Genomic DNA, 23832 nt, shown 5'->3' with positions numbered 1-23832 from the left:
TTACTTACTTACTTACTTACTTACTTACTTACTTACTTACTTACTTACTTACTTACTTACTTACTTACTTACTTACTTACTTACTTACTTACTTACTTACTTACTTACTTACTTACTTACTTACTTACTTACTTACTTACTTACTTACTTACTTACTTACTTACTTACTTACTTACTTACTTACTTACTTACTTACTTACTTACTTACTTACTTACTTACTTACTTACTTACTTACTTACTTACTTACTTACTTACTTACTTATTTACTTACTTACTTACTTACTTACTTACTTACTTACTTACTTACTTACTTACTTACTTACTTACTTACTTACTTACTTACTTACTTACTTACTTACTTACTTACTTACTTACTTACTTACTTACTTACTTACTTACTTACTTACTTACTTACTTACTTACTTACTTACTTACTTACTTACTTACTTACTTACTTACTTACTTACTTACTTACTTACTTACTTACTTACTTACTTACTTACTTACTTACTTACTTACTTACTTACTTACTTACTTACTTACTTACTTACTTACTTACTTACTTACTTACTTACTTACTTACTTACTTACTTACTTACTTACTTACTTACTTACTTACTTACTTACTTACTTACTTACTTACTTACTTACTTACTTACTTACTTACTTACTTACTTACTTACTTACTTACTTACTTACTTACTTACTTACTTACTTACTTACTTACTTACTTACTTACTTACTTACTTACTTACTTACTTACTTACTTACTTACTTACTTACTTACTTACTTACTTACTTACTTACTTACTTACTTACTTACTTACTTACTTACTTACTTACTTACTTACTTACTTACTTACTTACTTACTTACTTACTTACTTACTTACTAACAACTATACACTTAAATTGTAGCATATTCCGTGCTACGTTTCGTTACGTTGCTTTCCGTTACGTGCGCTTGCTTTATTATCATTATCGAAACGATGTTGGATTTTACCAGCGCCATATCAATTTTGCCTAGAATGTGAAGTAACCGCAGTGACTCTAATCAAATCAAGTGGTTCACAATTTAAGCACAACGGTGTAAAGACTGTTCTACAAAACAATTTAGAGCACAGAGTTGTTATGCTAAAATATTGCTCCTTTTCGGATGTGATTTGAACAGTAGGATCGAATATCAGCGTAGCTATTCGTACAGAAAAATGGAAACTATCATTATAATTTACTTTCATAAAAAATAGTCACTGTAGGGTGTATGATGCTTCGTGTATCAAACAGGAGCACACAGGAGTGTGCTAATGGTAAACATAATACGTTTCAACCCCTCCAGAAAAGATACCATTATTACACCGTCTGTGTTAATCGAACTGCCACACCGTTAGTCTTTCCTTCGTGATACCATTTTAATTTCGAAAAGTAGCTCTGAGACTAGCAAAGCAGGTTGCATTAAATGACCGGTCATGGGTTTCGTAAACCTTGCCGTCGATGGCAATTGTCGAAAATTTGTGCAATTTTTCATAGGAGCTGCAAACGATCGTGAATGATCGGCCGGCTTGCCGATCATGTTTATAGCCAGTGTAATATACAGAAAAAAATTGCACATTGCACTTGAAAAGAAAGAAACCGCTTTTCGATCGAGAAAGGAACAGGCTTTAAGAAACAATTTATGTTAAATTACTAATGTTTTATCTACATTTTGTACTGCATGCTATTTTATAGTCACAAGTGTATGATAAGAAAACATTGAAAACAATCTTCATTTCAATCAAACTGAACAATATGAAAGGGTATTGTTGATAGAGTTTTATTAAAACCTACCGCACAATTAATCTTTAATATAAATAAAGAATAATACTTTTGATTCCGTCTTACTGTACAATGGTAATGATAACATACTCGTTTCCAATAACCAGACACATGAGGACTACCGTTGTTTTACAACAATTGCAAAGAAATCACCATTTTACATACCGTATTTTAGCGTGTGTGACCCCCTTTTACAATATTATAGGCCATATAAGTCAGATTACAGGGGTCGTAATACACGGATAATAACTTTTCGATTCCGGAGTCAGAATAATACAATTTGTGCAGATAGTGATGACGAGGATGACAACATTGACAAATACTTCGTTTCAATAGGCTATAATACTGCAGGGAGGACAAAATGGAACAATAATGGGAATCATAATGCTAATCATGAATTTTTATAATATAATTTTTTGCAATATATAAAATTAGACATACAAACATTTTTCCAAAAACATTACAATATCAGGGAGGTCACTGGTGGTCATTATATACGCGAAAATACGGCACATTATGACAAAAATATTTCTTTTGCATGTTCTTAATGCGTGAATTTAGCTTTTTCCCTATACTCTCAATAGCGTCCACTGTTGTTAGGCTTTATTTAGTTGCAACAAAGGTGCAAGACATTCTGCCGAATGATTCCGACAATTCCCCGTTCGATTATTTATTCTTTTCTCATTTTTTATCCTCGCTGTCTATGTTAGTTGACCCATTCATAGCTTTGATGATGTGTCTTTTTATCGTTTGAAGTAAAAAATTAATATCGGCTTAAACTAACGAGCAATAACTACACACTATCGAGTATGGAGTACACTATTGCACCTGTCTTTCCCATTCGTTTCCAATTACGTTTCACGTAAGCTGGACATTATTATATTAGTTGACTATTTACTTCTACTAAGGAAATTGTAAAGGTGTGCGATTTTATTTTGTACAGAAGTACCTAGTATCTCCATCCTCTCGTTAGTCGTTGATTATTATTAAATCACTATTTTATCGTAAGACGGTGGAGGCGCTTCCTCCGCTTCTTTCGACGTATCGGGCAGAAGTATCGCTATATGATACGGTGGTGGTGGTGCCACTATGCTTGCCAATGAAGCCTGTTGAATGTTCCCTGGAACAAGACCCCCCAATGGACCACTTCCGGCACTTCCATTCAGCAGCGGTGATGGGTTGCTACTTAGAAAATCAGGGTTGTTCTAAAAAAGGAACAAACAGCACATGCATACTGTTAATCAAGTACACACCAGTCGCGGATGCTCACCTGTAGTGAACTTTGTTCTGCGTTGGAAATTGTGTCCGAAATCATGTTGTTGCTGTTGATCTGGATGTCACGTGGCCGTCTCCATAGAGATACGGTGCAAGCAGCCAAAAAAAATGTAGCCGAAAATGCACAAAATATTAACACCTCTAAACCGGTTCCCTGTTATAAATGTTAAAACAGATTGAAGGCATTAAAATATTAAATCATTTAATTAATATAATGAAAACCAAAAACAAAATAATAAGACATATTGTAGCTCATAAAACGAGCCTACCTGATGATCAAAGTAAAACTTCGCTCCAGCTACAAACACCGTAGCTAGAGCCAACGAAGCCCACATGCCACATTTCAGGTGCGCCGGTAACAATTGCGCATCATGTCCAACTTGCGGCTGTATGTGTTGCCCAACATTGCTAATACCGTCTGTTTCTGCACCGGATGATTGTGTTGATGCACTTAAGATAAAAAGTGAAGAAAAAGAAATGGTAATTTTTACTACACAAAACATTGTCACTTCGGCAACTCATAAAAATGTAGTTTTTTTACAAACATATTTATTATTATTTATTAAATAATATCTCATTAGACAGATACACATACAAACTTATAGCTAACTTTAAATTTACATAAAAGCTAGGAAAAAACACTATTGGAATGGGCTAGGAATTAAAGAGAGGATCGTAAAAAGAAACTGAATACAGAAGGTGAAAATCAAACATGTAAGACGAGGCACTTAACGCACAAAATGTACGCAGCAGATGATCATTACGCCCAACTGAGGTATGGCGTGAAGGGATAAATAAAGGGGTACGAATACGAAGAGTACGATTGGGGACATAAAAAGGAATCGAGCACAGCAACGAAGGGCATTCAATACGATCGAACAAGAGGGAAGTAATAAATAGGATTTGGGAATAGTGGTGGCGAGCCTCGAGAGTTTCAAGTCTTACCAGTCTCTAATATCAGAAATATTTGAAAATAAATAAATAAATAAATCATTCACGTTTTCTAAGTACCATTTAGTTTTCTATGCAAATTAAAACCTTCGAAATATGCTACAATAGTTGCCCTAATGTAATTAAATATCTCCAATATATGTGTATTATTTTAATTGCAAACAATGACGTGGCTCTGCCACATAAAAAGATTTGCAGTTTTCTTTCTTCTTTACAAACACAACAACCTAGAGCCCTGCTATTTCCTGCTTTCTTTGACTTAATGTACCCATAGCTGTCCTTGCTACGAAGGATGCCTTGCTTAAGGCTTAGATGTACATTTCTTTGCAAGTTTATTGTATAAACCAGCACCAACTAATTTTTCACTAATAAATCAAAAATAATCTTTAATATTTCTTGATTGGTAAGTGCAAAAATAAAAACGAAATAAAATGTGTTTTCTTGAAGCACTCTTACAGCTACAATTCGGGGCCCACTGAAGATTGGGGCAAACGCGGCGGCTCAAAAACAACAGAATAGAAAAATATAAACTAAAATTATATACATTTAAAACGAGAAATAGTCGATACGTTCTAACGCATTCTAACGCCGCTCTAACTAAGAAAAAAATAAGAGAAATCAATTACTTCATCCAGACTACAAACTAATCACATAATAGCTTGAACATTTTAGTGTTTGGGTAATTACAAGTTAGAAATAAGTTCAAGAAGAGAGAGAGAGAGATTGTTTATATTATATATAGTTATATATAGTTTATATATAGTTAAAACGTGAGCTTCTTGCTTTGCTTATTTTCAGCAGTCCTAGTGACTTTTTAAAAGAATTCATTAACAGCAATTAAAACAAAGTGCATCTTTTTTTCTTATTCTTGCTCTTTTCCTTACCACACGCATAGCGAATCACATCGTGCGAGTAAAGGCTGGCTAAGAAGTCTAGATGATAGTGTAATAATAATATCCCAATGGTGCGAGAATGGATCTAAAGCTTTTAGATTAGAAGTCACAAAACTTCTTGAAGCAAAGAAGCAAATATCACAAAAATACACCTACAATAACATTAGTAGAACCAAGATATGAACGAAAACGAAATCATTATCCTGACGAAAAATAAGCTGCTGATAATTGCAAAGAACCAGATTAGGCTTCAATGGGGTTTTTAACATGAGGATGTGATATACTGTATGTGTATGTGAAAATATAGACTTAGTTTGGATTTGTAATTAAATAATTATTATAGTTAATAATTAATTAATTAATTAAATGTAATTAATCATTTTAAAGAGCCACAAAGAAAGTGACCAAAAGCTGCAGGTCACTCGCCAACCGTACTTTTCCGAACACTGCTCTAAGAGCAGTTAACACAACAGCAGTTAATACAGAGCTAAGAAAATAAAAACTCTTCATTCCCTTCCCTACGCAATACGTCTACGATGTACAGCACGGTAGCACATCTCTTCGAAAATCTGTACTAGAGTATACGGGACAACCCTACACCTTGGGAGCATCGGTGGCCTAGCTCATTTTGGGGAGGTAATATGTGGAACTAGAAGGCATTGTAATAAATTTAATATAAAATTTTATCAATTTTCAATTTTGTACTATAAATTACCTGACCTGTCAAATTTCATAAATAATCGTCTAAGAGTGCATAATCAGATCATGGTGTTATTTGGATAAATTCCAATGCCAAGATTTAAATAAATACCAATGCATGCTTTCAATTTTAGACGGTGCTATTAACGATACTTTTAAGTTATTTATTATGTTAGTTTATGACTGCTAATAAAGCAATTTACCTGTAAACGTGGTTCATCGACACAGGTACGTGGTAGTTTAGAGCGTTCGGTGACGGACTTTGTTGTAGGTTTGGACTCGGCTGTGGATAAGGCGTTGGCGCAGGCAGAATGCTGCTCTGGGTATTATATTGACCACTGAGGTGTAACTGCACCTGATGCACCTGTTGCTGTTGTTGATTATTCGGGTGCGGCTGCTGTTGACTAGCGCTTTGATTGTGGTGCGGATGATGCGGATGATGACGGTGATGTTGTGGATCTGCATGCGATTGATGTGGATGATGCGGTTGCTGATGCTGATGCGCTGAGGATTGCTGACTTTGTGTGGACGAATAATGCGTTCCTGGGACAGACGGATTCGATTGCGATTGTGGATGCGGTTGCTGTTGTGACTGCTGCTGACGATGAGCGTGAGGGCGACTACAGTCGACCGTTTGAAACCGATGTATTGGAGTGACCATTGATTTCCGAGGCACGCGTCGCGGATGGCCGAAGCCTAGACCACCACCACCCGACAAAGATGCTGCCACACGGGCTCTACCGAAACCACACGCTTGCGATCGTTTATCAATCCAAAAATGCATTTCCTCTCGCAGCCACCGCTTCTACTAAAGTGTTCCACTTTTCTATTACTTAGCACCGCACCTGATTGGGCAGAACAGAAATTTAATCGTAATCGTAGATATACGTGTATGGTTCCGGCTATTGCAAAATGGTGTATGGGTATTTCATACCCTGATTAGCATTAAATCCATAACTATGATGCGTTGACGATTTAACTTCATGCTTACTGCAGATGATCACGATTGTACATCGCCGGAGTTACATAATTTTCACATGTTAACTGGTTTCTGTTGGTCTATAAATGAAATTTCAAAGAAAAAAATTATCATTTTTACGTGAACCGTTCATAGAAATACATCTGTTATTAAACAATCGAATTGGAGCGGCCCGGTGGCATGATGGTAGCGGAGCCGGTCTTCACACGAACGGACCGGACCAGAATCCCATCCGGACCAATCCCATCCGGACCATATCCGGCTACGTGGTACAACAAGTAGATACGGCCAGGCCGTTCTAACGAAAACAAACAAAAAAACAATACAATGAATTTTATTCCAAATTTTGTATACAAAAAAGTACATAGATCAGTCATTATACTCACTAATCATTCAATAGATTTTAAATCCTATTTTATCGGTTCACTGAATAGTCGGTGTTAGTGATGGAAGGGAAATAGGAAAAATATATAGTTACGTAACTGGTTAATTATTTAAACGAAACGAATCGAACAGGCTCGAGTATATGATTTACTTTTTATCTATTGTGTCATTCGTTTTGCTTCTTTCTTTTATTTCGTTCATTTCATCCTTTTCCTTTTTGATTCCATTCGTTTGTTTTTTTTTCATGGCTTCTGATTTCATTTATTAAGTTTCGTTTCCTTCCGTTCACTTTATCCATATTATAGAACGAAAACAAAAACGAGAAATCCGGATGAGCTAATGTTGTATCAACGTACGCTCAGCCTATCAGTTATGGCTTCATTGAGTCGACATACTAGGTTGCGCGTTTAAAACCTTGTTTTGATCACTCGAACATTTCAAATAAGCGGCCAGAAAAAATGGTACAATGTGATGCACAAGAAAACTTGCCTGAAAGAAGGTTTCTAGATGCTCATCTTCATAACCGTGTTTTTTAAACTGTACTGATTTTAAATAAACGTACAGTACAGAAACGTACAAGACGAAAGTTTTTTTTACTGAAAACAATTGTTAACTTTGTGATGATAACTGTAACTAACTGTATAACTGTAACTGTTCTACATTATTATACAGTATTTTTATTTTAAACTGCTGTTAAAAATTTCTGCCGCTTCCTTCCCGCCGTCAATATCAATTCTGCCATGCGGCGTGTGACAACACAAAGGCTAAATTAATAATGGAGTTACTGAAATTGAATCATTCCAGCAATCTCTGTTCCAGAAGAGCAGCAAAACCTTTATTGAAAGTCCAGCACAGCTTTTGCATGCAGCCTCCATCCGGTTAACACGAGGGACGATCAATAATCAATGGCCTAATTTAGTTAGAGCCGACAGCTGATGGTGGCGTCGATGCATACATTTTCACCAGCTGTTGTCACGTATAAGTCAAACACTGCTTATCTTCACAATATTCTTTAGCCACAGGCATGAGGAGGGATATTAGATGCAGTGTGTTTCGGCGTGCAGCAAATGATACAATTAATGTCCACGAAAATGATTAGATCTTTCACAAACGAACACTCTGAGCATTGCCATGCTTGAACTTATTTAGTATTTTGTAATCAATCTTAGAATGCGGCATGAAATTACAGTTCCGAAATTTTGTATTAATCAATCAGCTGCATGTAATTAAGACGACATGCTGCGTAATCTTCACAACTTTGGTTTATTGCAGGTAGGTTTGTTTTAAATATATCCTTTTTTTTTTTAATCTATCTTCAATAATATGGCTTTCATTTCAACCCTTGTTCGTATTCAAACATTGCGTTTTTCTTTCCTTTTCTGTTATTGAATGTGAAGAGGTTTGGTAACAAAGTGCACTCTATAGCTGAAACAACATGCAAATTCAAGACTCTTCATCATTCTTCTAGACATGCCGAACGTATTCTTCACTTCTTTATCAAAGCTTACTTCCACTCTTGTCCATCACTTAATGCACCAGGATGAGATGGATTAGTGGTAAGTTTTTCTCTTCATCTGTTGCCTACAATGTTTATGCTGCAAATGTATGGGTGTATACGAATGAGTTCTTTATCCCTGTTTACAGTCCACGGTTTTGCTAGGTGATGAGTACTACGACAAGCATTTTAGATGTAGAATTTTTATATTTAATACCTCCTACCAAGATCCTCTTGCGTTCTAATTTTCCACAGCTTCTGCGGCAGTGTTGTACTGGCTAATCTTTTCCTTCGACGTTATGTCCCCTAGAGCTCAATCGTACGATGTTACGGCCGTCCTGTCTATTACCCCACATATGCTTTTTTCAAGTCCAAGTTAGTATATGTGTGGGTATACGTATACGGTATACGTGCAGGTGTTTGTATGTACGGCATCATACGCATATCTTTCGAGACTTGCAAGTATATTACACTAAAGGATAACGTATGCTTTGGGTAACTCTTTTTCATACCGGTCATACCTCGAAAGCTTAGATGAAAATATTGGAAATAACACCATTCTTCCTGTACCGAAACGTAAATGCAATAAATCTTGAACTTCCAATCGTCTATTTCACCTTGTCGAATCGAAACATTAGACCACTGCTACCGTTAACTCATTCGCTTCCGAGATGCGAAATCGTTGTAGGAAGCAACAGCATCACACTGTCCTCTAACGGCCATCTCATATCAACACATACTAACACACGTTTAAACATGCATTCGTAGGTCAGCACATTGAAACGTTGCTACTACACTCGGGTTATCATTTTTTCACGAGGCCACTGCACTTCACATACACTCCACTTCAAACGTTTTATTTTACACATTCTCAGCGTATACTTCTTTTGGTAATTATTTCTCACTATTCCCAATGTTGGGTACAATGAGTATAATATTTTTCCCTCCACTTTCGTCGTGTATTAAATGTTTTATATAAACTTTGTAATATTTAGTTCAGTTATCAAAAACAAAATACTTTTACTGCACAACTTCTCTTGCTCAACATATTGTGCAGAACTTTTTTTCAAAAGGGTACCAGGGCCGTACTAATCCAGCAACGTGACGAGTGCAATATTTCATCGCCGTTCCATAGCATTCCCCCTTCATATTCCGCGCAAATATCATAAGCACTTTTTTAGAACACACTGGCCGATGAGGGAGCTGATCCCTTTCTCAGCTTTGGAGAATGTTTCTGTATACGAATTTCACCAAGATTTTCCATCTCGCAAGCACACCAAGCAGATACACTCAGTCGAATCTTTTCGCATCAATATGGACGCTGGATGTTTGTGCCACCATCAATAGCAAGTAGTTATGGGCAGGAGAAAAATGAGCATGAGCAGGCTGTTTATAGCATTAAAAGAATCCTGCTGTAATAGGTAAAGATTTTTCACCTGGAACCAAACAGAAGTTACTGAAAAAAATCGAACCCACCTACGATGACAGTGCTTTTGCACAGCAACACTATCAACTCAATACTACGATGAATGGACCCAGACACTTTGGCTCGGGTAGGAACGACTACTGGCTGGGGTTTGTTTCCTTTTCCATTTTCATATTCAACTCTCACTAGACTTGCCGATGCTCTTTGACTGTAAACAGCTCTGCGTTGTCGTTGCGTTCTCTCGCGCTCGCAATCATTCTTCTATAGCGCATAAACATATTCCTCGGATGGAACCATAGTACAAATCATGGAAAAGAAAACATGCCCATTGTTTTATCCTAGGCCCACCACAGCTGTGTCACGTCGAAATGTATATTGTCTGTAATGTTCATGAAAAGCCTTTCTACCCACAGTGTTCTTTCTACGAAACGAAAAAGAAACAGTAATTCAGCTTCTCATTCACAATTGCATTCTCCCTAGCGAAAGGCAAGTGCGACGCTTCTATATAACTGAGGAAGAACACTTATCTTTATACACGGCCAAGCTAACCTAACGATGCAAAAGAAACCCTGCTGTCCAGGCCTGTTCGGTCGACATGCCATAAGCAAGGGACCACCTAATCAGAAAAACAACACTGGGAAATGAAAATCCAAAACACCATTCCCAGCTCACACCGTCAACTCCGCGAGTAAAAAATAACAGAATGCTCACGCTCACGACGCGTCTACAGCACACTAGCGAGAGAAAACTCAGTGCCACATTTCATCCGGCCGGAAAAACATCGGATCTTCAGTCGGGATACGAAAATGACCGATCGGTATGTTGATGTTTTGCGTACACCTTGGTATGAGCAAGGCGTGGATGATGACCACTGCATCGTATCCATACGCGTGTTTATTTTTGGATACTTCTAACAGCATCCAGATATTGAAACTGATTACCGACACCCTTTCAATTACTAAAAGGCAGTGTAACCCACTTTTCAATTGCTGAAATTTTCAGCTCTCACCGGCATTTACACCCTTTGTACAGATTCATCCGTTCATTATTAAACTACCTCATTTTTTGCTTTAGCAATTTTAACTTGGTAAATATTTTACCACAATGTTTGATTTTTTTTTACTATCATAATCGTTATAGTAGAACTACACGGACCTGTAGATACTAAACAGGGCCTAACTCGTTTGTGAGCTAACTTGGATTCGTATGTGATTTGGAATCATCTTCCCGTGTCATGTACTGATTACTTATCTATAATTCCTTTTTAGATCCCTTTCACTCAACCCTCGAACAAAACCAACATACTCGCTTATGAGTCCTCATAATTGGCTTCTATACGATAAGTTTTAAACAGTGACTATGATTATTAATGTAATGATTCTGACCTGCAAAAACATTTATTTTAAGAAGTTTTCCTTGTCCGGAAATGGTGGGCTTACAATATCCATTAATGTAAATTAGCTTAAATCACCTAAGTAGAATTGCTTTTTGAAAAAATCACTCCAGTCGATTTTTAAACCCAAACCTGAGTTGAGTTGGTTTCTTTATCTTTAAACATATATTACCGATGCCCAGATTTTTAAATCTCTGTATTAGAAGTGTAACACGATGTATTCAGAATGAAAACACTGTAGAACAATTTTGAGCAAAATATGTAATGTAACTACCATGTACCATCATAGTTACTTTGAGGGAAAAAATCAACTTGTTCGTGGGAATAATTACAAACTTAATGTCATCATAGTTACTTCGATTCTGCTCATCAGCTGTCCATGACGGAAAGGTTATCATCATGATGGACAATCCTTGCACGACCTTTTCCAGTGCAAAATAGCCATAATTCCAATGGGTCTCTCGAATTCCACTGATAAGCCGTGGCTCTAAACCATTTCATCGGAATTTAAATTGTGCATCATTTATTACACAGTTTCAGCTCGTTTTCTTCAAGGATGGTCCTTCGGTTGTCTACCATCCTACTTGCATAAGAACGAACACGTGTTTACAATATCAATCTAATGTACTGTGAGCGATGAGTCTCTTTCCAATCCCTGCTGCGAGGCTGCGTGTGTTATTAACGATTATGAACGAGATAATTTTCTTTATATACAGTCATCATGAGGCATCGAGCGCCTTAGTATTCAGTGTCGTTTTCCAGCGGTAGCATCAACAGTGCGGTAAAGTGCAAGAAGTAAAATCAAGTGCATTACTAATCTCTGTGACTATTTTCATTTCCGATTTCTACCTTACCTTGTGGTAAGAAGCTATCTTATCAAAATTTACACAATCTTTTAGCGTATGAGTTATGAATGCTTAACAAGTACACTAGAGTGGTCTACACACATTAACGTGCATAACATATCAAAACGGAAGAAAAAATATCCAAAATAGCATGCAGTGGATAAAAAAGGTGCTTCAGGCCTCTTCAAAGAAACTACGAACCTGTTTGTACAACCATTGATCAATCGTTTTACTATCAGTTTTAAATAACTGTAATAATCTCAATATATAGGTTCAACAAAAGAAGTCATTACAATAAATATGTTGCACTGCATATTTATTCAATCAATCGTACTGCACATACGATTAGTCACTCAAGCGAAACAATTATTATCACTACTAGTTATTGCGTAAGTTCAAAAGCGATAGCTTTTGGTTTTCACGCACATAACGCATGCACGTTCTACTTGATCAGGGCGGGCTGTGTAACAACAAAAAAAAACACGCTGACGGCTGATTACAATATTTCGCTTTACAAGGGAACTGTCAAACGAGAATTTGTCCATGTGTTCGTGCGATCAAAGTTATTTGACGTACAACTGTTTTGTTTATATCTTTTCGATACAAAATTCTCTCGGATTGAAAATCTCAGTCGGCTCTGTAAATTGCATCAATTTTTATACTTCCCTTGTGTAATGTGTGATGTTTAGCGACTTTGACTGTGCTAAGTGTTCCTCAGATAGGAAAATTTTATATTCAAAAGAATGCAACACTATATCCCGTGTGTGTCGTTGCCGGTACAACATTTACCTTGATTTACACGTATTCCAACATAAAGTATACAGTCGAATGTAGTTTTAAATAACTATTTCATAATCTTCTACCATAAATATTTATTACCTTTCCTTTTCTAGGTTACCAGCGAAATGATTCTTGCACAACCTAACAAAGATGTCGCTTTCCTTCGATCAAGCTGCAACGATAACTGGTCCGTGCCGTTCTGTAAATGCGAGTATCCGAATGAAACGCGATGGAAATATTCTGCGAAAAAAACGATACCATGCCGCTGCGGGGAAGATGCTTCCTGGAGACTTGATTGGACTTGGGACAAAGAATTGACGGTAGCAAACGTGATATCGGGAACAGAAGTAATTTTCCATCCAGTGTACAGTCAAGGCACCAGCATAATTCGTGGCAACGAACCGCTACACCAGGGACGTCATCACTACTGGGAACTGAAGATACTATCACCTCTATCGGGAACAGATATCGTAAGTTTTATATATATTTTTCTTTAATCTGGTATGCAAAAGTCTTCTCTAACCGAACCACAACCTTGTGCTAGCTGCGAGAAAAAGGTTCCAGGTGGACACTCTCGCGTAACCATGTTTCCTGCGACGCACTCATAGTGACGCCGACAATTGAAGGGGAATTCCGATAGTGGAGGCCTTAGCAAAATATTGTTGATCAATCCTGCACAAATGTTGATCGCTTCACTTGGATCACAGGCGTTTACACACCGCTGTGCTCGTTGGCTGAAAAACCGTCCCAATGGACAACGCCACTCGTGTTCGGTTCCATGATGACAGGAGATGTATTCATTGCATATTTCCGGCAGGGGGAATCTGATCTTCATTCCTGCTGGTATTCCATCACAGAAATATGCATCAGTCGCTCCCACAAGTAGGATAATTCCGATGACACACCACATAAAACCTGCATATATGAGCAAAACAATACACTAATGAATTTTACACCAAAGGCGCGGGGAAGTCGTACCTTTCATTACTGCTCACTAACCGAGTAATATACGAACTAATGCAGACCGCGGTTTTTCTGCTTGTTTAATTGAACCTGATCAATGTCGGAAGCTTATCGTCTAGACTTTATCAAATCAATATGAGAATGGTTTCGAAAAAGGAAACCTTTTATCACGAGTGGCGTTCTGTTGAGAAGTTGAAAACATACGCCACCAAGTGTAAAGATAACCTAGTAAAGAGATGCAATTTGATAAAAGATAATTTATTACAACTCCTTGGCCTATAATGTTCGATTAAGTTAAAGCGAACAGCCTTAACAATTAAGAAAGATCTTTTTTTACTGTAATTTAGCAACAAATGATCAGAAGTTTAATACATCCATTATATCTTTCCGATTCGGAAAGCGTAAAATGCGTTTCTCGGATTTTTAAACATAGGTTTCTTTATTGGTCACATGAACCTCAGAAAGCTTTTCAGGTTTGATAATCGATCATACACTATTTTCAATTGATCATGATTCTATGGTCTTGACCATGTAAATATGCAGTCAAATAATTTATAGAAGTCATCAATATTGTAATATTCGAATTTGTTAGGTTGTATTTAGTATTTTATTTTACATAATCAATTCAACATTGCTGCTGATTAACTCCACATGCTTGCAATATTTGAGAAAAGAAAAATCCTGGAGGACATGAATTAAGAAACATTTCTCCACCAAAACACGTGTAATACTTTTGACAATCCGGAGCCTGTCCAGGTGGCAAACGGATGAAAACACCATCGGGTACTCCACCACACCATAGCCGATCTGTGGGGAAAATGTAAAATTAGGATAGGTGATAGCAGGAATCACAATTTCCATGAGTTTGTTAATTACCTCTTTCCATTGGACAGCTTGGTTCACATTGTAGGTTACGTGGATTAAAAAATTCTCCTGGGGGACAATACCATTCATGATCGGTTTCATGCTGACAGGCTATGTATCGGTTACATTCAGCTGTATCATACATCAGCAAAGTTCCTCCGGGAAGGCCATCACACCGAGCTGCCGCTGCATTATTACTCAGAAATGCAAGAGCACCCAGTAGAATATATCCAACACGAAAAATAGCTTTCATATCACTAGCCATATCGAAAAATCGAGAAGCAGCTCAGAAGACTGATCACTTGTGACTGTTGTATTCGAAATGCAAAGCGTAAATGTTTATACACCATTCGAACAAGATTGGTCTAATGCTGACGTATACTGCTTTCTTGCTATAGGTAGCAGCTAGACGGTTGTTTTCCGGCTAGACGTTTTATCAAAAAGCCGATTGGAATTTAGGGCCACTGTCGGTTCGTGGTTAATCGTTTTATTGGCTTTAAGCTTTAAATCCGCGCTTTTACGATATTTCTATAGTAGCGTTATAGTGATCGCTGATTGATAATGCTATACGCACAAATGTAACAACGTTTTATCATGTTTTACTATGTTATATCTCCAGAGCAGTACAGTGAATGTTTCTAGATACGTGCTTCTTGCCATTGTTTTATTCTTCATTTCCTGTAGAAACATCAGTAACCCAAACAAAATATTAATTATGTTTTTTTCTGGCTTTTTTCATTTTAGATGTTTGGCATTGGAACTGATAAGGTAGATTTGCTACGGCATCGGTTTTCTTTCACTAGCGTGCTCGGCATTGATGACCAATCATGGGGTTACTCCTATAGAGGCGTAGCCCAACACAACGGACAATTAAAATATTATGGGAAAAAGTTTAGCCGAGGTCGGATCATAGGCATTTACGTCGACATGTTGCGCGGTACCTTGGAATACTATCTAAACCGACGTTCACTTGGACGGGCATATTCCGGTATTCCCAGAGAGGAAGGAATAGAAATTTATCCTATGGTATCATCTACGTCGGCTAAATCGTCTGTCAAGCTTATAAACGCCGCTTCATTCGAAGATAATCTTAGGTTCAATTGCATGAAGGTTATATGTAAATACCCGAAACTTGTAGCACAGGTGAATGCCATTCCAGGCCTGAGGAATGTCGTCCAAGAATTGTGGTTTTTGCAACTCAAGGAACCTAACCAATCCGAAGATTTCGCACTAAACAATTTACATTTGGCTGATGAAGCGGTTCTTTGTGGTAAAAAGTTAAAGCTTTCAGACACAGTTACTACAGCCGACAGTGGTGTTTCCAAAGCGTTAGAAATCAACTCAGAAGGTCAGATTTATGACAACTTGATGAGTAATGAGGACGGTGATGATAAAATCCCAAATTCGTCGAATATGCATAATGGTCGTAGAAGTTCCAGTAATTCCAGCAGTGAGGATGATGAGATAGCTGTGATGATACAGAACCATTTTTTTTAATAACTTATAGATTTTTAACTATATTATTGCAATATTCACATTGCCACGGTTACCACCAGACTGCAAGCGACTGTACTGTACCAGTGCCATCCACTTAATTTTACTAATGTCTCGGTCACGAAGTAAAAATTAATATCAAAATTTGTACTACCAACTTTAGTACTTTTTTTTTATGTTTAATTGCTTATTTATTTGAAATCATTCTCATTTAATGTTTAAACCCTTTAATGAATATAAAACTTAAATTCCCTGGAGCTGCCCGATGCTATATTTGAAAACGGCTCCGGTGTCACACGAAAGAAAATCCTTGTAAAAACCCATCCGGACCGTTCCCCGTAGCAAATACTGGCTATCTGGTTATGTGGTAAAATTAAGTCTATAAGATCATTTTCACGATAAAAAAACAACTTAAATTTACTTGGTACACTTATTCAGCTTGAATTACAACGGTAATGTGGTGCAAGCTATGTTTCAAAATTTTTACTTAAAATTCCGTATACATACTCATCCACAAAAAAAATGCTGGAATAATCTATATTTCATCACATTTATTTGTTGAGCTTGCTTATAATTGAACAAATATATTTTTAAAAAAATTAACTGAATCTTTCATTCCATATGTAACGGTCGAATTGGTTTATCGTGTCCAAACTGAAGCATGATGAATATTTTACGCTATTTTACAGAACTAAAAAACTAGCCATTGATTTTATAATTTCTTCTACGAGCTTGTATCGCTATTAGCCTTACCAACGGATACGAACCAACTCTCAGTCAAACCCCCTATATAATGTTTAATGTTTTGCTGCTTCTATTGTTTTGTTTGTTTTGTGTTTTACATCATCAAAAAAATCAATCGATGAAAGAATTGACGAATTGAAGGAAAACATATTGTTATGGACCACCCTATAACGCATCGGTGGAACCGACACGGTAACTCACCGCTGACAAGCAACGGTCAGCGGTCGATGGTGTGAGTGTAATCCACAGGTGCTAACGAGAGGTCAGCGCACGGGCGCGCGCGGTCGACACTTCGGTTCGGGCATGCTATGAGCGATGAGCGTTGCGGGAGCGTGAATATTGTAACGTGTTGAGCTTTACGTGTAAAATATATAGTTTGTAATACGTGTTGTAACGGGTCACGTGTCCAGTTCATACGGTGTTGTATGGTGTCCTTCCGTGACGACGAAAGAAACATAAAACATATCAACATTTGTATGATCAAAATTTTGTGATAAGATAAATAAACAAATAACGGTCGAGTACAGCTGTAACAGGGTGACCTTTCACGGTTCGGATAAGCAAATATTTCCCAATTGATGACAATTGTGCTCTGTAATATGGTAGAACCGAAATTATTTGAAGGTTTCATAGGTTCTCCTACTCAACTCCTATTCCGTCACGTCCTAGCCGTGCAGAGTGGTGACTTCCCAAATAGCCTGAAACGTTTGAAATCGAACCATAACGCTGCTAGAGGGCTGCTTAGTGAAAAAGCGAACCGTGTGTGAACCTTGGGGGTGCTTAAACCGCACGCAGCGCACGATGGAACTATTGAGTTCCAAAGTAGTCGGTTAAAGGTTCCCGACGGAACTATGCGGTTCTTTTGGAAGCACACGGTACTCGATGGAACTTTGTTTACAATTTGATAGCTCTACTGTCAAATGACGGCTCCGCAAACGACGCCATCCGTTTCGGGAAGTTGTAAGTGAAAATAAAATGGTTTTAATCCGCGTAAAGGTGTATTAAATCAACGTGCTGGATTCCAATTCGCATCTGATTCATGCGTACGATTAAGGATGAGGGTCCTCCTTATGTACTTCAGTCATCATATCCTTGCGATCGCGAGGTTATCTGCTCTTGCAACATAGTTCGTAGCGCATACTCTTTTGTGATTAAGGCTCACGAACTACGGCAAAGTTCGTAGCACCCGCCGATTGAAAGTGGTAATAAGTGGCATTCGTTTGTTTTGTGTTATTGTGTAATAAAAAGTCAACGATACATAAAAATATATATACAATTATTTTGCAATAATTTAATAAAAATCCGAAATAACAATTGATACCTAAATAGACAAAACATGAAAAAGAATGTACACGAAAATGATAACTTTTTCCATTTAGATTGGTATCATTTATATATGTATTTTGTAGGGTGTGACGTAATAAAACTAAATGGCCGAAGTAGTTGCTCTGCTGTCTCTGAAAACCCCTAGGTTCGATTCTCATAAAATGATAATTAATAAATAAGAAAAAAGAAACATAAAGCCATAAATATGAACAGCTCCACCGTGTAGTTTGGCATTCACATTTTTTGACGTTTTGGCCGAGGGCTGCTTAAAGGTTGCTTAAAAGTTCGCGGAACTTCAAGGCTGGTTATCTACTGCAAACGACCTATTTAAAGATCGATCTTTAGCGTTGCCAAATTGGCTGCTTAAGCAAATCTGGCTACTTGTGTAGTTCCAGCTGTTTTGAGTCCGGCTTTTGTATGAAGATCCAGAGCAGCCGGAATTTCTATGGTGAGAATGATTCCGATAGGTATGGATTTTTTGTGTCCGGATCATCCCATTATGTATGAAATTTCGTGGATCAGTCGCAGCACCTATAGTGAGAATGTTTCCCATGTGAGATGAATTAGGTGTGAGCACACAAAATTTGAGAGCATACGCGGAGAGCAAGGAATAAACGATCTCATGGTCCTCCTGTTGCTCAACCTGTAGTGTATATCTTTCCTACTTGCACACGTATGTTAAAGCACGCCGAGCGGCCGTTTCATACAAACGTGTCAGACTATTTGCGCTCAAAACTGTTTGTTCTCGTTCGTCTCTCTCGTAAGCTCTCTCCTTTTTTATGAATTCTTAACACGTTGATTATGCGCATTGGGGTGTTAGTATTTTTGATACAAGTAGATCGAAAATATATTCAATAAATTTGCGTCAGATTCTTGCTTCCAATAACAAGCTTATTAATATCTGTAATAAAAAGAAACAAACATTTTATCGATCAATTAAAGAATGTTAAATAATCACACAAATTCTCCTGTTGGAATTACTCCTCAATAGAATGTTACAACTGCCCACAATAGATATCACAGGAAACATTAGATATCATAAAAATTCTTGAAGTGTAAGGTTACTTTACTAATTGCATTGCATTGTTTTGCTAGGTTATGCTGTTGATAGCCATGTTGAGTTTATTGACAAATATTTGTTTCAGTATTATGTCGCCATGTTTGTTTTTTTTTTTTTTTGTATGAAACTTATGTATGGAATAGCTTATTGGCATAAATAATGGGGCGCAAAATATTAAAGCCTGAAATTGAAATCCGGAGCGCGCTCCGCCCCGCAGCATACCGGATTGATCCGATCCGGCTAAAGGCCGGAACAACCCATCTCTAGTCACAACCCAGACGGTGGTGCATTTCAAAACAGGAAACGGCCGGCTAGTCCAAGCTTCCGCGCTACTTAAACGTCTGGGGGACAACCAGACGCTAAACTAAGCTATCACGAGTCACTCCAAAGGTACTTGGGGGCTTAAGCGCAGGGTCACTCTCCGTGCCTTAAGTAGCTAATGGACTACCGAAAGCTATAGGAAGAATCGAAGCGGACGTATTTCGAAAAGATCTCGAAACGCAAATTCGAAGTGTTCCAAAATTTAACTTATCTTGGGTTAACAGTTAGCACCGACTACATTGATGTTGCGATACGCGCTAGGTTGCTGACTGCCAACCTGTCATTCTGCAGTCTGCGAAGAACGAAGCTGAGACTATGTAGAACTTATATAGTGCCAGAACTCTCATACGCCTCTGAGACATGGACTTTATCCAAATCTGATGAAACCCTCTTAGCCGCATTCGAGATGCTCAGAAAGATTTTTGGCTCATGTGTGAAAGGACAATGAAAGAGCCTTACTGTCGTTCAGCGGATTAGACTCGTCAGGCTTCGGTGGGCTGGTTACGTCATGAGAATGACATCGGATGACCTAATCCGTTTGGTCCTTTTAGGTCGTCCACATGGATAGAGGAAACGTGATAGACCCAAATTGAGGTGGAGTGATGAGCCCAAGCAGCCTAAAGCAGCATGAGGCGCTGCATTATAGCTATATTTGCTTCACATGCTATTTTTAACGCTAAAGTTTCGCAGAGCGCTATTTTAGCGATATTGTAGCGATTTTCGCTGCTGTAAAAGTTATGCTGCAAGAAACCTCTCATGCAGCGCTCTTATAGCCAATTGTAAGCCAATGTCGTGAAGTCAAACAGTTTCGCTGCAAACAACCTCTCCTGCAGCGGTTTTGCAGCGATTCACGTTGACTGAAAAAATTTCGCTGCAAACAACCTCTCCTGCAGCGGTTTTGCAGCGATTCACGTTGACTGAAAAAGTTTCGCTGCAAGCAACCTCTCCTGCAGCGGTTTTGCAGCGATTTTGTGGCAAATCGCCTTAATGCACACAGTATAAGTTCAAATATAGGTGTGTGTATGTCATTTGCAATCTACATTTTGGTACGTGATGTTTGTTCTTGGAGAATTTAGTTGTGATAAAGCAAACATAGTGAAATGAATGCAAAAAGGTTGCGGAAGTCTGGTGTGTTATACCGAAAAAGAGATATGTACATGAAAAAAAGGACCTCAAACGAAGAGGCACCACAAATTCCAACTGGAAGCATCGAGGAGCCCGGAAACAGAACCATAGAAGAAACAGAACCATATCCAAATAGTGAAGCAAATTGTCACGTTCCTAATGTAATAACAGCAAACGAATCAGGAAGTGATGAGGAGGAAAGCAGCATGTCAACGAAACATTCAAATTTTAAGGACATGGACATACAATCATGTTTAGCTATTTAGCGATAAATAGAGCGCTTCAATACATGCGCTGCATATTGCCGAAATGTAGCGCTCATGCAGCTAATCTGTAAAGCTTCACGATAGCTGCAGCTGTTTCACGGATTGGCTGCATGAGCGCTACATTTCGGCAACGAGGCAGCGCTGCATTTCGACTGTTTCGCTTCGCTCTCGTACATCGTATTGAAGCGCTCTTTTTATCGCTAAGTAGCGCTGCATGTTGCTTTAGGTTGCTTGGGAGGTTTATGCATTCGCCAGAAAGGCCAGTTTATCCCGGTTTATTGGCTGACAACGGCGCTCGATCCGGTCGGTGAACGGATGACTAATGAAGCAGCGAATAATACGAATTAATAAAAGCCAAGTATATCCTAGAGCCAGTTACTATCAAACCAATAAAACAAAGTCCCCGTTGCCATTGCCGATACGCGAGGATATCGTTTGGAATCAAAGCGAATTTTGTAAAATAAATTTCGTATTGATTTCATTCGCATAACAGGTATGTTTATTTGTTCTGTTATAAATTCTACTCACAAATAGGAAACGTTCAATACCATCTCAAATCTCTTGTATTCACCAGAAATGCCAGATCATACTGTGAGCTATCATTTCAGTGGCATAGTTCAAGAACGAGTTCAACAAGTATAAACGTTAATCTTTTGCGGTGTTTTACTGTCAAACCTTTCTCACCTTGTTTCCAATTTTTCTAGGCACGAATTTCATCGCAACGCATCACTATCTCTTTCTCCGACGAGCAAGCAGGAGGCGAAGAATTCGCGAGTTTTAAACTGCCATCCGAAATCGGTGAAACCGTACCAGAATATGGCATCGTTGGTGAATAGTGTGCGCGGCTTGGCCTGCCGAAATACGTCCTTTCTTCGTTGCATACTGGCACGGTCGGTGTCCTCGGTCGCGGTGCTCCGGCGGGATCGGTGTAACGAGAAGTTTTTGACAGCCCCGGCCTCAGCGCTGCTCTCCCCCTTTGAGGTTAGAAACCCTGTGTTATTTTGTCTGGTTCGTGCCGGAGCCCCATTTATGTAACACACTTTTCCGATACTCCTTTGCCGCAGCTGAAAGTATGGAACAGACAAAGATTCTTTTCCGCCAAACCAAACGTTGAAGCGATCAAACAACGTGTGTTGAAAGTTGTTGGAGCTTATGATAAAGTTACAGCGGATAAGGTGCGAATTCTAGTGATTTGATAGCATTTGTTTTTCTTTTTCTCTCCCTCGCTTCCCCCCGTCCGTCTGTAGCAAAATGGTCGATGGCAACTAGAGATAGTCAGAAATTACAGTGCTAAAGAACCGCTAACACTTCAGTTGATCAAAGAGCGTGTCCTGTTGGTGCTTAAGCTGTACGACAAAGTCAATCCCGAAAAGGTACGTTTTGTTGCTGCAGTAGTATTTTTGATCAAATTTCCAAACAATTTGTAAACCTGCCAGCAACCCAACATCTCGTTGCCAGCGATTGTTTTTGCAGTACTACGGATTACGGAAGCACAAAATGCAACTACATATGCTAATGTTATGTGCATTGTACTTTGGTTACAGCTGACACTGGAATCGCACTTCATCAATGACCTCGGGCTCGATTCGCTGGATCATGTTGAGGTGATAATGGCCATGGAAGACGAATTCGGTAAGGAATACAAAACGGAATGAAAACTGCACTTAGCTATAATATGCCGTGTGATTGTCTTATTGTAGGCTTTGAAATTCCTGATGGAGACGCTGAAAAACTTTTCAGACCTGCCGACATTGTTCAGTATATCGCTGACAAAGAAGATATTTATGAATAAGGTTTTCATAAGCAGGACCTAACTGTAAAAACCCAGTTTTTGTCAGACACTGTAGATGCTAGTGTGAAAATTTGATGATGGATGTTTTTAACAGATACAATTCATGGTCACCAACGTTGTCTGCGCGCTGATAGCAAGAAAGGATGCCGTATGTAAATCTAACAAAGAGAGCACAATATCTGCTCATGGAACGTAACAACACGCCTAATAAATTAGGTTTTCCAATCACTCCGTGTTGCAAAAGAGCAAACAAATAGAATAATACCATAACTACAATAAAATGTATCTGCTATTCGTCGCTCCTGTTGAAAACATGGTTTGTTTGTTTTTTTATATTTTTTTAGGATTGTTGATGGCATCTACATTGTAACAGTTTCTTTTGTTGTTCCACTGAAGAATAAAAGAATGTTCGTAGCAGCAAAACTACAATTAGCTCCATTTGGTCGGCATTTGTGTTATTTGATTCGCCCGTTAATCGTTGCGTAGATTTCTGTACTGTTTTCGTTTGTGCAGTACACACATTAACATCATTTCTGCTGTAGCTACATGAGTTAATGTATTATTTCGGCACAATCTTCAATGCAATGTGCTTCGCAACTCGATCCGTAGTCCGATTTAGAAAAGAAAACAAATTGATATTTAACATCATTGCCATTTTCAATTAAACAAAATAACTCCGCGCGACCATTGTAGAGGATTCGAAACGAACAACATGAACAACAAAACCAGCGATGTTGGCATCCCGGATCGTGCTCGAATATCATCTATGTGAGAAGTAGTGAGCACAAACTGCTCGAATCTATCAGAAGTGAGAAGCTTTGGCACGAACGCCGGAAAAGTGAGAAATATTTACTCATCTGACATTAATTTCATTCAACCACGAACAAAGCGGTCTGCGTGACTGTACGTGATGCGTTGAATAAAAAAGTTGCATAAATCTTCTGGA

At 38.2% G+C, this 23832-nt stretch overlaps 3 protein-coding genes across 8 annotated transcripts; 2 read left to right on the top strand and 1 right to left on the bottom strand.

The window, feature by feature from the left end:
* Nucleotides 1-1385: 1385 nt before the first annotated feature.
* Nucleotides 1386-10037, bottom strand: LOC128301227 (transcription factor Sox-1). 3 transcript variants are annotated; one of them, XM_053037611.1, is made up of 6 exons: nt 9964-10037; nt 6564-6688; nt 5833-6474; nt 3356-3536; nt 3082-3240; nt 1386-3016 (listed from the first exon to the last, which is right to left on the bottom strand). In XM_053037611.1, the coding sequence occupies exons 3-6, from the start codon at nt 6411-6413 to the stop codon at nt 2798-2800; spliced, it is 1140 nt and encodes a 379-aa protein (XP_052893571.1). In that variant the 5' UTR covers nt 6414-6474; nt 6564-6688; nt 9964-10037; the 3' UTR covers nt 1386-2797. The 3 variants fall into 3 exon arrangements, with proteins under 3 accessions (XP_052893571.1, XP_052893563.1, XP_052893580.1); XM_053037603.1 differs by lacking the exon at nt 9964-10037 and adding an exon at nt 6995-7255; XM_053037620.1 differs by lacking the exons at nt 6564-6688; nt 9964-10037 and having other exon boundaries at nt 5833-6523.
* A 2742-nt stretch (nt 10038-12779) lies between these two features.
* LOC128301209 (SPRY domain-containing SOCS box protein 3) lies at nt 12780-16377 on the top strand. 3 transcript variants are annotated; one of them, XM_053037583.1, is made up of 3 exons: nt 12780-12927; nt 13045-13401; nt 15503-16377. In XM_053037583.1, the coding sequence occupies exons 1-3, from the start codon at nt 12895-12897 to the stop codon at nt 16253-16255; spliced, it is 1143 nt and encodes a 380-aa protein (XP_052893543.1). In that variant the 5' UTR covers nt 12780-12894; the 3' UTR covers nt 16256-16377. The 3 variants fall into 3 exon arrangements, with proteins under 3 accessions (XP_052893543.1, XP_052893534.1, XP_052893552.1); XM_053037574.1 differs by having other exon boundaries at nt 12808-12967; XM_053037592.1 differs by having other exon boundaries at nt 12808-12981.
* Nucleotides 16378-21818: 5441 nt separating this feature from the next.
* LOC128310163 (acyl carrier protein, mitochondrial) lies at nt 21819-23289 on the top strand. 2 transcript variants are annotated; one of them, XM_053046733.1, is made up of 4 exons: nt 21819-22075; nt 22159-22269; nt 22639-22726; nt 22795-23289. In XM_053046733.1, the coding sequence occupies exons 1-4, from the start codon at nt 21911-21913 to the stop codon at nt 22884-22886; spliced, it is 456 nt and encodes a 151-aa protein (XP_052902693.1). In that variant the 5' UTR covers nt 21819-21910; the 3' UTR covers nt 22887-23289. The 2 variants fall into 2 exon arrangements, with proteins under 2 accessions (XP_052902693.1, XP_052902692.1); XM_053046732.1 differs by lacking the exon at nt 22159-22269 and adding an exon at nt 22342-22467 and having other exon boundaries at nt 22795-23258.
* The last annotated feature ends 543 nt before the right edge of the window (nt 23290-23832 follow it).

This window comes from Anopheles moucheti, chromosome 2 (genome assembly GCF_943734755.1).
Source record: "Anopheles moucheti chromosome 2, idAnoMoucSN_F20_07, whole genome shotgun sequence".
Classification (NCBI taxonomy): Eukaryota; Metazoa; Arthropoda; class Insecta; order Diptera; family Culicidae; genus Anopheles; species Anopheles moucheti.
Note: the sequence above shows the minus strand (reverse complement) of the source record. Positions and strands in the feature narration are given on the sequence as shown.